This window comes from Thalassophryne amazonica, chromosome 2, assembly GCF_902500255.1.
Source record: "Thalassophryne amazonica chromosome 2, fThaAma1.1, whole genome shotgun sequence".
Lineage (NCBI taxonomy): Eukaryota > Metazoa > Chordata > Actinopteri > Batrachoidiformes > Batrachoididae > Thalassophryne > Thalassophryne amazonica.
In genome coordinates, this window is record NC_047104.1 from 8670211 (window position 1) to 8683544 (window position 13334).

The window sequence follows — 13334 nt, forward strand, 5'->3', positions numbered from 1 at the left end:
CAGGAAGCAGAGTTGTAGTCTTACACACCTCTCTGCAGCTTCTCTCCCCCTGCCATCCCCCCAATACCCCATCCCCGTAGAGACGGTGCCTGCTCCCAGACCACCAATAACCAGCAAAAATCTATTTAAGCATAAAAATTCAAAAAGAAAAAATAATATAGCACCTTCAACTGCACCACAGACTAAAACAGTTAAATGTGGTTTATTAAACATTAGGTCTCTCTCTTCTAAGTCCCTGTTAGTAAATGATATAATAATTGAACAACATATTGATTTATTCTGCCTTACAGAAACCTGGTTACAGCAGGATGAATATGTTAGTTTAAATGAGTCAACACCCCCGAGTCACACTAACTGCCAGAATGCTCGTAGCACGGGCCGAGGCGGAGGATTAGCAGCAATCTTCCACTCCAGGTTATTAATTAATCAAAAACCCAGACAGAGCTTTAATTCATTTGAAAGCTTGACTCTTAGTCTTGTCCATCCAAATTGGAAGTCCCAAAAACCAGTTTTATTTGTTATTATCTATCGTCCACCTGGTCGTTACTGTGAGTTTCTCTGTGAATTTTCAGACCTTTTGTCTGACTTAGTGCTTAGCTCAGATAAGATAATTATAGTGGGTGATTTTAACATCCACATAGATGCTGAGAATGACAGCCTCAACACTGCATTTAATCTATTATTAGACTCAATTGGCTTCGCTCAAAATGTAAATGAGTCCACCCACCACTTTAACTGCACTTTACTTTACTTTAATGGACTACCCAGCAGTGGGGAACAGTGTTGGGACTAACGGCGTTAAAATATAACGGCGTTACTAATACTAGTTACTAGTTACTAGTTAGAGTAATCTAACTAATTACTTAGGTCGTATTCACAACGCCGTTATAGTTACTTAGAATGTAACGTGGCGCGTTAGTTTGAAGCTGTTTCATTGGCATTAAGCAGCAGCAGCGTCTTTCTCTCGGCTGCTGCTGTGGTGTGTGGAGCAGTGGTGGCGGCGATACGTGATGATGATTGGCTAAAGGAGGCAAGTGGGCGGGCACTCTGCTCACTCTGCTCATCTGGTGGATGGACAGATGGACAGATCAGCTGTAGCTAAAGAAGATGCTTTCTTCTCCTTTGAAGAAGAAGAAGACACTTAAGCAGCTGCTGAAAATCAAATTGCTGACTATTTCAGGTCATCATTACAAGGAATGGAGACTTTGCAAGGATTTCCTCTTGTCAAGAGAATTTCCATAAGATATAATGCAGCCACTCCTTCAAGTGCACCTGTAGAGAGACTGTTTAGTCTTGGAAAGATTGTATTTTCACCCAAGAGGAACAGGCTATCTGACCAAAGATTTGAAAAGCTGCTCCTCTTGAGGTACAATCAGTGGTTCAAGGGTTAGTGTGTTGTAAACTGGTGTGCCTTTATGTTGTGCAATAAGAAAATACCATGTTGTTATAAATAGCACATTTTTTTGTAATTAGTTACTTTGAAAATACTTGAAATAACCTTCTGTCAGACAGTTAGCAACACTAATATTTATTAGTTCTTGTCATTTTATCATATGCATATTTTATCATATGCTTAGTTTTGCACTGAGAGCTACCATTTCATTATTGTAGCTGAAGCACATTTTGTTAATTTATGAATATGAATACTGTTGAGACTTTTGAGATTTTGTTTTACTGTTTTGCACTGAATACAATCTTTTATATATTTTCCATCAATTGAGTTGATTGTTGAGTCTGTGAGACATATGCCTTTATTTTTAGAGAAAGTTCATTTTGTATTCTTGATTATTTTTGTGGTTGCAGTGTAGTAATAATTCTGATAAATAAAGTTTACATTACATATATTATTTGTCTCTCTCTTCATATTAATGAATGTACTCCATTATTTACATGTAATAATGGCAGAAAATCTCTTATTGTTTTTGTTCCAGAACAACAATTTAATGTTATAGTTACTTTGTCAGGTAACTAGTTACTTTTATACTTTGGTAACTGAGTTACTAACTAAGTAAATTGTAACTATAACTAGTTACTTTTTTGATGCATGATTCCCAACACTGGTGGGGAATAAGTTTCATTACAGTAGAAGTCTTTCAGAAAGTGCTGTAGCTAGGTTTAAGGATATAATTCCTTCTTTGTTATGTTCTTCAATGCCATATACCAACACAGTGCAGAGTAGCTACCTAAACTCTGTGAGTGAGATAGATTATCTCGTCAATAGCTTTACATCCTCAATGAGCACAACTTTGGATGCTGTAGCTCCTCTGAAAAAGAGAGCTTTAAATCAGAAGTGCCTGACTCTGTGGTATAACTCACAAACTCGCAACTTAATGCAGATAACCCGTAAGCTGGAGAGGAAATGGCATCTCACTAATTAAGAAGATCTTCATTTAGCCTGGAAAAAGAGTCTGTTGCTCTATAAAAAAGCCCTCCGTAAAACTAGGACATCTTACTATTTATCACTAATTGAAGAAAATAAGAACAACCCCAGGTTTCTTTTCAGCACTGTAGCCAGGCTGACAAAGAGTCAGAGCTCTATTGAGCCGAGTATTCCTTTAACTTTAACTAGTAATGACTTCATGACTTTCTTTGCTAATAAAATTTTAACTATTAGAGAAAAAAATTACTCATAACCATCCCAAAGGCATATGGTTCTCTTTGGCTGCTTTCAGTGATGCCGGTATTTGGTTAGACTCTTTCTCTCCAATTGTTCTGTCTGAGTTATTTTCATTAGTTACTTCCTCCAAACCATCAACATGTCTATTAGACCCGATTCCTACTAGGCTGCTCAAGGAAGCCCTACCATTAATTAATGCTTCGATCTTAAATATGATCAATCTATCTTTATTAGTTGGCTATGTACCACAGGCTTTTAAGGTGGCAGTAATTAAACCATTACTTAAAAAGCCATCACTTGACCCAGCTATCTTAGCTAATTATAGGCCAATCTCCAACCTTTCTTTTCTCTCAAAAATTCTTGAAAGGGTAGTTGTAAAACAGCTAACTGATCATCTGCAGAGGAATGGTCTATTTGAAGAGTTTCAGTCAGGTTTCAGAATTCATCATAGTACAGAAACAGCATTAGTGAAGGTTACAAATGATCTTCTTATGGCCTCAGACAGTGGACTCATCTCTGTGCTTGTTCTGTTAGACCTCAGTGCAGCTTTTGATACTGTTGACCATAAAATTTTATTACAGAGATTAGAGCATGCCATAGGTATTAAAGGCACTGCGCTGCAGTGGTTTGAATCATATTTATCTAATAGATTACAATTTGTTCATGTAAATGGAGAGTCTTCTTCACAGACTAAGGTTAATTATGGAGTTCCACAAGGTTCTGTGCTAGGACCAATTTTATTCACTTTATACTTGCTTCACTTAGGCAGTGTTATTAGACTCAGATAAAACTGAACTTATTGTACTTCATTGTTACGCAGATGATACCCAGCTTTATCTATCCATGAAGCCAGAGGACACACACCAATTAGCTAAACTGCAGGATTGTCTTTCAGACATAAAGACATGGATGACCTCTAATTTCCTGCTTTTAAATTCAGATAAAACTGAAGTTATTGTACTTGGCCCCACAAATCTTAGAAACATGGTGTCTAACCAGATCCTTACTCTGGATGGCATTACCCTGACCTCTAGTAATACTGTGAGAAATCTTGGAGTCATTTTTGATCAGGATATGTCCTTCAATGCGTATATTAAGCAAATATGTAGGACTGCTTTTTTGCATTTGCTCAATATCTCTAAAATTAGAAAGGTCTTGCTGAAAAACTAATTCATGCATTTATTTATTCTAGGCTGGACTACTGTAATTCATTATTATCAGGTTGTCCTAAAAGCTCCCTGAAAAGCCTTCAGTTAATTCAAAATGATGCAGGTAGAGTGCTGACAGGGACTAGAAGGAGAGAGCATATTTCACCCATATTGGCCTCTCTTCATTGGCTCCCTGTTAATTCCAGAATATAATTTAAAATTCTTCTTCTTACTTATAAGGTTTTGAATAATCAGGTCCCATCTTATGTTAGGGACCTCATAGTACCATATCACCCCAATAGAGCGCTTCGCTCTCAGACTGCAGGCTTACTTGTAGTTCCTATGGTTTGTAAGAGTATAGAATGGGAGGCAGAGCCTTCAGCTTTCAGGCTCCTCTCCTGTGGAACCAGCTCCCAATTCAGATCAGGGAGACAGACACCCTCTCTACTTTTAAGATTAAGCTTAAAACTTTCCTTTTTGCTAAAGCTTATAGTTAGGGCTGGATCAGGTGACCCTGAACCATCCCTTAGTTATGCTGCTATAGACGTAGACTGCTGGGGGGTTCCCATGATGCACTGTTTCTTTCTCTTTTTGCTCTGTATGCACCACTCTGCATTTAATCATTAGTGATCGATCTCTGCTCCCCTCCACAGCATGTCTTTTTCCTGGTTCTCTCCCTCAGCCCCAACCAGTCCCAGCAGAAGACTGCCCCTCCCTGAGCCTGGTTCTGCTGGAGGTTTCTTCCTGTTAAAAGGGAGTTTTTCCTTCCCACTGTAGCCAAGTGCTTGCTCACAGGGGGTCGTTTTGACCGTTGGGGTTTTACATAATTATTGTATGGCCTTGCCTTACAATATAAAGTGCCTTGGGGCAACTGTTTGTTGTGATTTGGCGCTATATAAAAAAATTGATTGATTGATTGATTGATTGAAGTACTGCTTTTTTGCTGAAGCTAGCATGAGTAATCAGATCTTGCCACGGTCATTTCAGCAGTACCCAAGGATCCTCCAAAGAATCTTAGCACCGTGAATGTTACTTCTGAGATCAGTGAATGTCTCTACAGGTTTGACACTTTCACTACATACAAATATAATTATGATGCCTGAGTCCAGGAAGTCATCAAAAGTCTGGATCGTGGTCTTGGTGTTATTTGTCGACGCGGGTTGAGGAGCGGACCTGCGTCAGACGGAACCCAGCGCTACAAATAACCAGAAAAGCAGTTCCAAAAACAATATATTTATTTCACCCGCTGTGCTTAAAAGGTGTAAAAACAAAAATAGCGTCCTTCTGGTGGAGTGACTGTTGGTACGCTCTCCAGCGCCCGCAAGGATCAAAGCCCGGCGCTCCTGGACCCACTACCACCGCCAAACACCCCCCCAGGTGGACACGACAAACTGACTCTCTGTGAAGCAAAGAAGAGGTGAGGTAAGTCAGCAGTTACAACAATAACTTTCAAAAGACACACGCTATCAGCAACACATTCAGGTCTGTATCTTTTTAACTTTATGCAAATGAGCAGCTTCTCACAACAGGTGGAGGATCACTTATCCGCATGCCACAGCAGTGAGAAGCCAGCTGCACAATTCTCATCACAATTCAAGTATACTGTGTAACAAAACACCAAGTTACTATCAACAATTAGTCAAACACTTAATCACCTTTGATGTGTGCTGACAGCATGTGTCCTCACCCTTCCTTGCTTCACGGGCTCGATGTGTCAAACCCAGGCGCGGTCCTCAGCGTCTCACAAACGAACATCACAAGGTCGAGTTCCCGGCAATTCTGCTTGAATCACACATGCCTTAAATGCAGAACGCCATCCAATTATCTGCTTCAGCTGAAAGTCTTTAAGGTTGCATGTGAGCACCAGTCACAGGTGCTTCACATGATGTTGATGAGGGTGAGGACTCTTCAGCCAGCATCTTCTCCACAGAAGAATCAGTTTCCATGCCACCTGAAGAGCAAAGAAAAGAAAAGAACACCAAAACATCCAGCCACACCCCCCAACACACAACAGTACCCCCCCATCAACGGGAAGCCTCCCGGCGACCGAACAGACCAGGCCCGAGAACAGCACCTCCCTCCGGGGTCCATGTCAGGAAGCAGACAGCACCACGCTCCTAAGGTCCACCACAGACAACAGGACAGGCACCGCAGCTGGAAGGCCGGCTGCCATCAACAAAAGCCCCAAAACATTCCCCAGTACAATTCAACACACAGAAAAAACATAAAACCCACCCAAAACCTCCCCAGGGGACCGTCCCATCAAACCCCGGGAAGAAAAGAAAAACTCCCAAACGCAAAAACCCAACACAGCCCCACAAAGACAATACAAACGTAAATGCATAAAAGAAAAATAACAAACAACCCCCCCAGAATGACCTGCAGAGCCCAACCCCCCCCAGAAGGCCTTCATCGCCAGTTCCAGGAGGAACAGCCAGAACCATAATCCCACAAAGGTCCCCAGGTGTACATGGAGCAAACGGCGCCCTCCAGAGGACCGTACCATCAACCCCAGGAGGTACCCTCCCCACAACCCCGGAACCCCAGACCCGGTCACACTTGGCTAGTTGGCCCCAAGCCAATTCCCCCCCCAAGAGGACCGTCCCATCAACCCTGGAGGTGGAACCCGGAAGGAAACAGAACAAAATCAAAAATCAACCCCCGGAGGACTACCAAAACAACCCCAGGGGGATATAAAACGACCATAAACCCTGTTACTCTCCCCGGCACCCCGAAAGACCCCAGGTCCCTCCCAGAGCCCTTCGGCGGCTCAATTTTGGCGAACGGCTCAAAATATTAAGCCGGAGAAGGGAACAGGAAAAAACTAACCCAGCTCCAACCCCAAGGCGCAGCAGAGAACCGGAAATGCGTCTGGTGCCCCAACTCGACCATACCCCAGCCTCTCGGGAGGGGTGGAACTACCGAAATGGCGAACGGCAACAGATCGGCCCACCCCTCCGACCGAGGTAAGTCTCCGCTGCAGCACACCCCGGCAACACCAATGACGAACGGTACAAAGGCTCACCGAGGCTGGAGTGGAACCGGGCCCTAACCAAACCAAAAAAAACGCCTCTAACACCCCCCCCAGGTGCAGAGGTCTTCTGAGAATGCTCAGCGTGACCAACCTGCACCACCCCACAACCCACAAGACAAACGGTCTTGGGGCAAGTGAGGTTGGGGCTAGGGATGTAGAGAAATAAAAAACAACAAAATAAAACGACCCAACAACCCAAACAGAAAATACCTAAAAACACATAAAAAATTAACGATTAAGTAAGCCCAGGCGGACTTCTAACCACATAACAATCACTCCACCAGATACGCCTCTGACTCCCCATACAATTATAACCCCTATTTAAAGAAAACAAAACATTTACTCGTGCTAGATTTTTTTTTTTTTTTTTTTTTTAATGTGTGTTATTTTGCCTGTCCCAGAACACTTGGAGATACGTCACCATTATTTCTCTTGACGCTTACGTGTCGGGGCAATACAGGAATCTCTGCTCGTCCGAGCTGCATGGGCTCATCAACAGGAGGAGCCAGTGGTACCCGTCGGAGGAGCCTCAGTGGGGCGAAGAAGAGGCGGCCCAGATCTGTGTCGGGGAAAACCCCGAGACGAAAAAACCCGCTCTGATGGGCGTCCTCTCTCGCGTCCACGCTCCTTCATCCGATCATCTAGACGAATCACCAACGATATTAGCTCATCTAAATCGTTTGGCTCGTCACGGACTGCCGGCTCATCTTTTAATGACTCATTTATCCCATCTACAAACATTCCTCGTAAAGCTGCGGCACTCCAACCTGACTGAGCAGAAACCAGAGAACATTGCATCACCGCACAAGGCTCCGGACGACAATCGGTTCGGACGCCGAATCTCTGGGTGACGGAGTTATTTGCACTAGTATCGATGATGCCGCAGCTGGAGCAGCAGGAAGCAGAACGGCTTGCACTGCAAGCTCCGTAACACGGGCGTCTGTTTGTTTAATTTGGTTTGCGAGATGCTGTAATTGCTCCCATATTTTCTCCAAGTGTTCTTGAACTTTTTCGGCAAAAGGAACCGCCTCTGCCGCTGGGTCCATTATGGAATGGCCGGGAACTACTGTTATGTGTCGACGCGGGTTGAGGAGCGGACCTGCGTCAGACGGAACCCAGCGCTACAAATAACCAGAAAAGCGGTTCCAAAAACAATATATTTATTTCACCCGCTGTGCTTAAAAGGTGTAAAAACAAAAATAGCGTCCTTCTGGTGGAGTGACTGTTGGTACGCTCTCCAGCACCCGCAAGGATCAAAGCCCGGCGTTCCTGGACCCACTACCACCACCAAACACCCCCCCAGGTGGACACGACAAACTGACTCTCTGTGAAGCATAGAAGAGGTGAGGTAAGTCAGCAGTTACAACAATAACTTTCAAAAGACACACACTATCAGCAACACATTCAGGTCTGTATCTTTTTAACTTTATGCAAATGAGCAGCTTCTCACAACAGGTGGAGGATCACTTATCCGCATGCCACAGCAGTGAGAAGCCAGCTGCACAATTCTCATCACAATTCAAGTATACTGTGTAACAAAACACCAAGTTACTATCAACAATTAGTCAAACACTTAATCACCTTTGATGTGTGCTGACAGCATGTGTCCTCACCCTTCCTTGCTTCACGGGCTTGATGTGTCAAACCCAGGCGCGATCCTCAGCGTCTCACAAACGAACATCACAAGGTCGAGTTCCCGGCAGTTCTGCTTGAATCACACATGCCTTAAATGCAGAACGCCATCCAATTATCTGCTTCAGCTGAAAGTCTTTAAGGTTGCATGTGAGCACCCGTCACAGGTGCTTCACATGATGTTGATGAGGGTGAGGACTCTTCAGCCAGCACCTTCTCCACAGAAGAATCAGTTTCCATGCCACCTGAAGAGCAAAGAAAAGAAAAAAACACCAAAACATCCAGCCACACCCCCCAACACACAACACTTGGTGCAGGATGATCTCAAACCCAGATACTTTGCTTCCTCACTCAGCTCCAGAAGTGCTGTAGTCAGAGTATCCACTGATTCCACAAATATCACAGCATTGTCCACTAAGTTATGGTCAGTAAATCTTTCCTCAGTGCCTAACCTGCTGGTTTCCCCAACCTGACCCAACCCCCAGTGCAGTGCAAGGGAGGGATCATTCAATTTCAAACTTGAGGTGACTCATGCTAGTGGGAACCTGCAGACATTTTAATGTCAATGAGACTTAAATAATTAAATTTTCAAAATCAATGGGATTCAGTAATGATTATATATAAGGCATACAGAAAATTATTTCACAATTTAAAATTCATCTTTATGCAGATGACATTCTTTGATTTCTAAGGAAACCATCACCTTCTTTTGTAGAAGTAATTAATTACATATCTGTATTTTCTGAAATACCACATGACTTGTTTGTGATGAAGTCACAGAAAAGCAGATAATCATCAGTCTGCCTGGGTTGGTCTTCCTTAATTTTACAGTTGGTTTCCATTACACTGCAAATTGTGCATTTTTAAATTGATGAATTGAAAATGCACTAAAAGGCAATGTGTATTTCAAAAGAACATTCAAATATTACCAAACGCATGAGGTGGTTCTGTTGTTTTTTTTGTGCTATTACATACAACATACAGAAAGATTCACGACATTGAAGAATACATGGTACGCTACGTGGGGTCAAAGCAAGAGACGGAGAGCTTGTGAAACATTGTAATAGATGATGTTATTGAAATGTTGGATTAAAACCCAGCAACAAAGGGGAGCTATTTATCATGATTTATGATCCGTTGCCATGACGTTTGAAATAACAGTTCTGGTGAGAGATGAAAGAACCCAGCAGTGGCTTTGCATCACTGTCGACATGCTCTTATTTCATTGTTGTTGTTTTTTTGTTGTTGTTGTTTTGTCAACATTCTGAAATATTGCTCAACTTATGTACAAACCTGCAATGGAAAATCAACTAATTTTGCTCAGTAATTTTTGAAGGCATTTAATCAAGTTGGAAGTTCATGCATGAAACCAGGAGCTGGCGGTACGGCGGCTCAGTGGTTAGCACAGTTGCCTCACAGCAAGAAGGTTCCGGGATCACTTTCCTTTCCGCCTGGTCCTTTCTATGTGGACTTTTGCATGTTCTCACCTTGTTTGAGGTGGGATCCCTCCAGGTGCCCCGTTTTCCGCACACTTTTGAAGACATGCAATTTACGCGAGCTGGTGACTCCAAAATTGACCGTGGGTGTGCATGTGTTTGTCTGACTATATGTTGCCATGTAACAGAGTGGCATCTCATCTGGGGTGTACCCTGCCTCACACCCTATGAATGCTGGGATAAGTGCCAATCCCTCCCCATGACCCTTGATTGGAGTAAGTGGGCATAAAAAAAAATGAATGAATGAAATTAGGAGTTGGTTTGGGAGCCACCGGCTTATCTTGGACCCAGAACATCTGGAGACATTAATGTCTCAAATGGAGAATTTAGAGGTCAGTGTTTGCCAGGGCTGTGTGGAGCATGTCATACCTTTTTGAACTCTACCTCTTCTTTTAAAATGTATGAATCCATTTTACGCTGTGCAAACTTTTCTTGAAGAGGGCACAGTTTACATCAGCGCTCCTGGCAAACACTTATAATGTGTTTGCCAAGAAAGTTTGGTTTAGAGAGGAAAAAATATGAAAGTTTTTGCACTTATTCCAGTTTTGCTGCTGATTTGGGAGCACAAAGTGTGTTTTGCAGTATGCAGACACTAACCTCCAAATCAGATATTTATTGGCCCATATTTGACAAAGACTTGTGGTGTAAATCCAGTTTTATGAACACATGCAGATCCCTCTAACACTGTGAGCTTAACCCCTCATAAAGTCAGATCCACACGAAAACAAATTTGTCAAACGTAGAGCCTGCAACACAGTGTAACCCTGTAAACTCTGCTTCCACTACCTCAGTACCTTGAACATCAAGGTAGTGTAAAGTTTTAAGAATTGTAATGAAAAATTATTGCTCTATTTCATGCAGGCTTCACCCTCTAACAGGGCTCTGGGGTGGAGTTCAGGAGTCTGCGGCTCTGCTTCAACACAGAAACTACACACCCAGGGCACAAACTGTGGCAGAGTAAACCACAGTGTATAGCTTTGGGTCTGCTGGACTATAAGGTTCGAATGAGCATTCAGTCATACAGATAATTTCATTGAACCTATCTGGCCACCGTGCTGGAAGCTGAAATTTCCCATTTCAGCAGATTTACTGAGGTCCTGGTTGTAGCTCGTCCTTTGTCCAGCCTCTCACATGTGCAGGTCTCATGAATATACCATAATTCGACCTGGATACAGGTATTTTATGGAGCCTGTCGCTCCTCTTTGCTTCTCTTGTTGTACAGAGTGCAGGCAGAGGAAAGTAGACACGTGTCACTGGGTCCATTTATCCATCCATTATCTACACATGATTACTCGGTGAGGGCTTCCAGGTGCAATGAGGATATCTCAGCTTACACTCAGAAAGAGGTGGTGCAGTTCCTGGGCAGGTTTTTGGTCTGTCCAGCTGTTGAACCACTGTTCAACAACAGCAAGTACGCCATAATACTTGAAAGGATTCATTTCAACATGCAGTGAATCACAGTGGTTCTTATCTCCACCAACATGAACCTTCATCTTCAGTCCTGATTTTTCTGATTCTGTAATCGGGCTCAAAGTCAGGATCTGGACCTTTGACCCCGTTCTCTGAACTCATCAAATCAAAGGTAGATAAAACACTGGCCGGATACTATCAGATGATGAGCTACGTTAAACACCACTGAACTCTGCACATACACAGTGGTCACATAATGTGCACAGGCAGTGTTCACATGATGTGCACGTGCCGTCATTAGCGGCGACTGCTGGAGAGTATAGCATGTCAGTGGGTGCCACTAACACAACGTGCACACGCCTTCTGTGTGAGAGGGGCTTTAATCTCCCTCAAGAACCATTCATTTGATGAAAAGTCATTCCAGTGCTACCCAGTGATCCAGACACCCACTTGTCACTTTAGGTCACTGGTTAGAGTCCAAGTCTCACAGCCATACAGTAAGATAGGAGGCACCAGGACCCAAAAGACTTGGACTTTAGTTCACTTATCGCAACTGAGTTAAATGAATGCCTCTGAAGGATGTAGAGAATAAATGCCGAGCAGGTTGAGGAAATGAATGCGGATGCCCATGAAGCTAATAGCTGTCTGTAACTTTGTGTGTCTGCTGTGTGTAATCCTGAAGCGACATTTATTGTCATCGTGATTTAAGGAAGACTTTATGTGTCTACCTCGAGTAGAAAACAAAAACAGCTCTTTAACTTATAAAAGATATCGGATATTATTTTGCTTTATTTTGTTGTTTGGCTTTAATGTGCTGTTTCAATTGCCTACATTTTTTTTCTGCCACATATTTCCACATCAAATTCATCCATATGTTATTTTTAGCATTCATATTTAATGACAGCGGTGATAATTCTTTGGCTTTCTTGTAGTACTGTTGACATTACATCAGATTAATGAAGGATTTAAATCTTACTTTTCCTTCTTACACAGAATAAAGTGACCCCATTCAGACTTTAGTAAAAGTAAAATGTCTAACCAGTGTTCCAGCCATCAGTCTGATCCCTTCTGACTCTAAGATAATAGTGCCACATTAGTAACTGGGATATGCAAGAATTCCTGCAGAATTGGATGGATTGAAACACCATCTGAAATTGGACCGTCACTTGCTGATCTGAACAGTTTTGCCTCATAAAGATCAGTCCTGATGTGACTGTAGTGGATAAACCTTATTGATGTATTTTTCTGAACTAGTTTGTGTGTGCTCTTTCCATCAGTTACTTTATCCTGAACAAGCGGACTGGATTCCTGATCATCAAGGAGAATACGCCCCCGGATACCTACGAGTTCCAAGTCCGTGTCTCGGATGGCATTTGGCCAGATGCTGTCTCCTCTGTTACGGTGCATGTGAGGGAGCTGCGAGACGAAGCAATCTACAACTCAGGGTCTCTGCGCCTGGCCGGTAAAGTCAGCACAAAGCATATGGGCATCACAAAAACAGACACACCCAACTGCTGTTGTCTTGAATCTCTCTGCTGTGTCATGAGTCAAGACTGTGAAGGTTTGAGAATGTGACGCAGATGAGATATTAAACTAGCACACATCATTGCCTAGTGGAAATCTGACCTTTAAAACCAGTTACCTTGACTCCAATTACCTTAACTGGTGGCTAACCAGAATTACACCTATGTAACCTGGTGGTTGGCTCTCACTGCGGTATTGTATCACTTCCTGTTCCGGAGCACAGCGGTGTTTTGCTCTATCTGTTAGCTGTTTAATCTGCGCAGTTAGATTGATCTAGTTATCTAGATTATGATTTGTTTCCCAGTGTAATCTTTACGTGCCTTAACTAAAGCACTCCTTCTGCTGAATCACCTCTAAATTATTTACACATTATTCACTTTGCGCGTTTTTAGGAATCCGCTAGCTTAGCATAGCTACTAGCTCTTAGCCAATTTAGCATGGCGGCTTCTCCTGTCTCTCCCGCACTTTTCTGC

At 42.9% G+C, this 13334-nt stretch overlaps 1 protein-coding gene across 1 annotated transcript in view; it reads left to right on the plus strand.

Moving 5' to 3' along the window:
- Positions 1-13334, plus strand: part of si:ch211-186j3.6 (neural-cadherin) — a 1133875-nt gene that overhangs the window by 736687 nt on the left and 383854 nt on the right. The window contains 1 exon segment of the mRNA XM_034183518.1: positions 12615-12799. Within this exon segment, the coding sequence (XP_034039409.1) occupies positions 12615-12799 (185 nt within the window).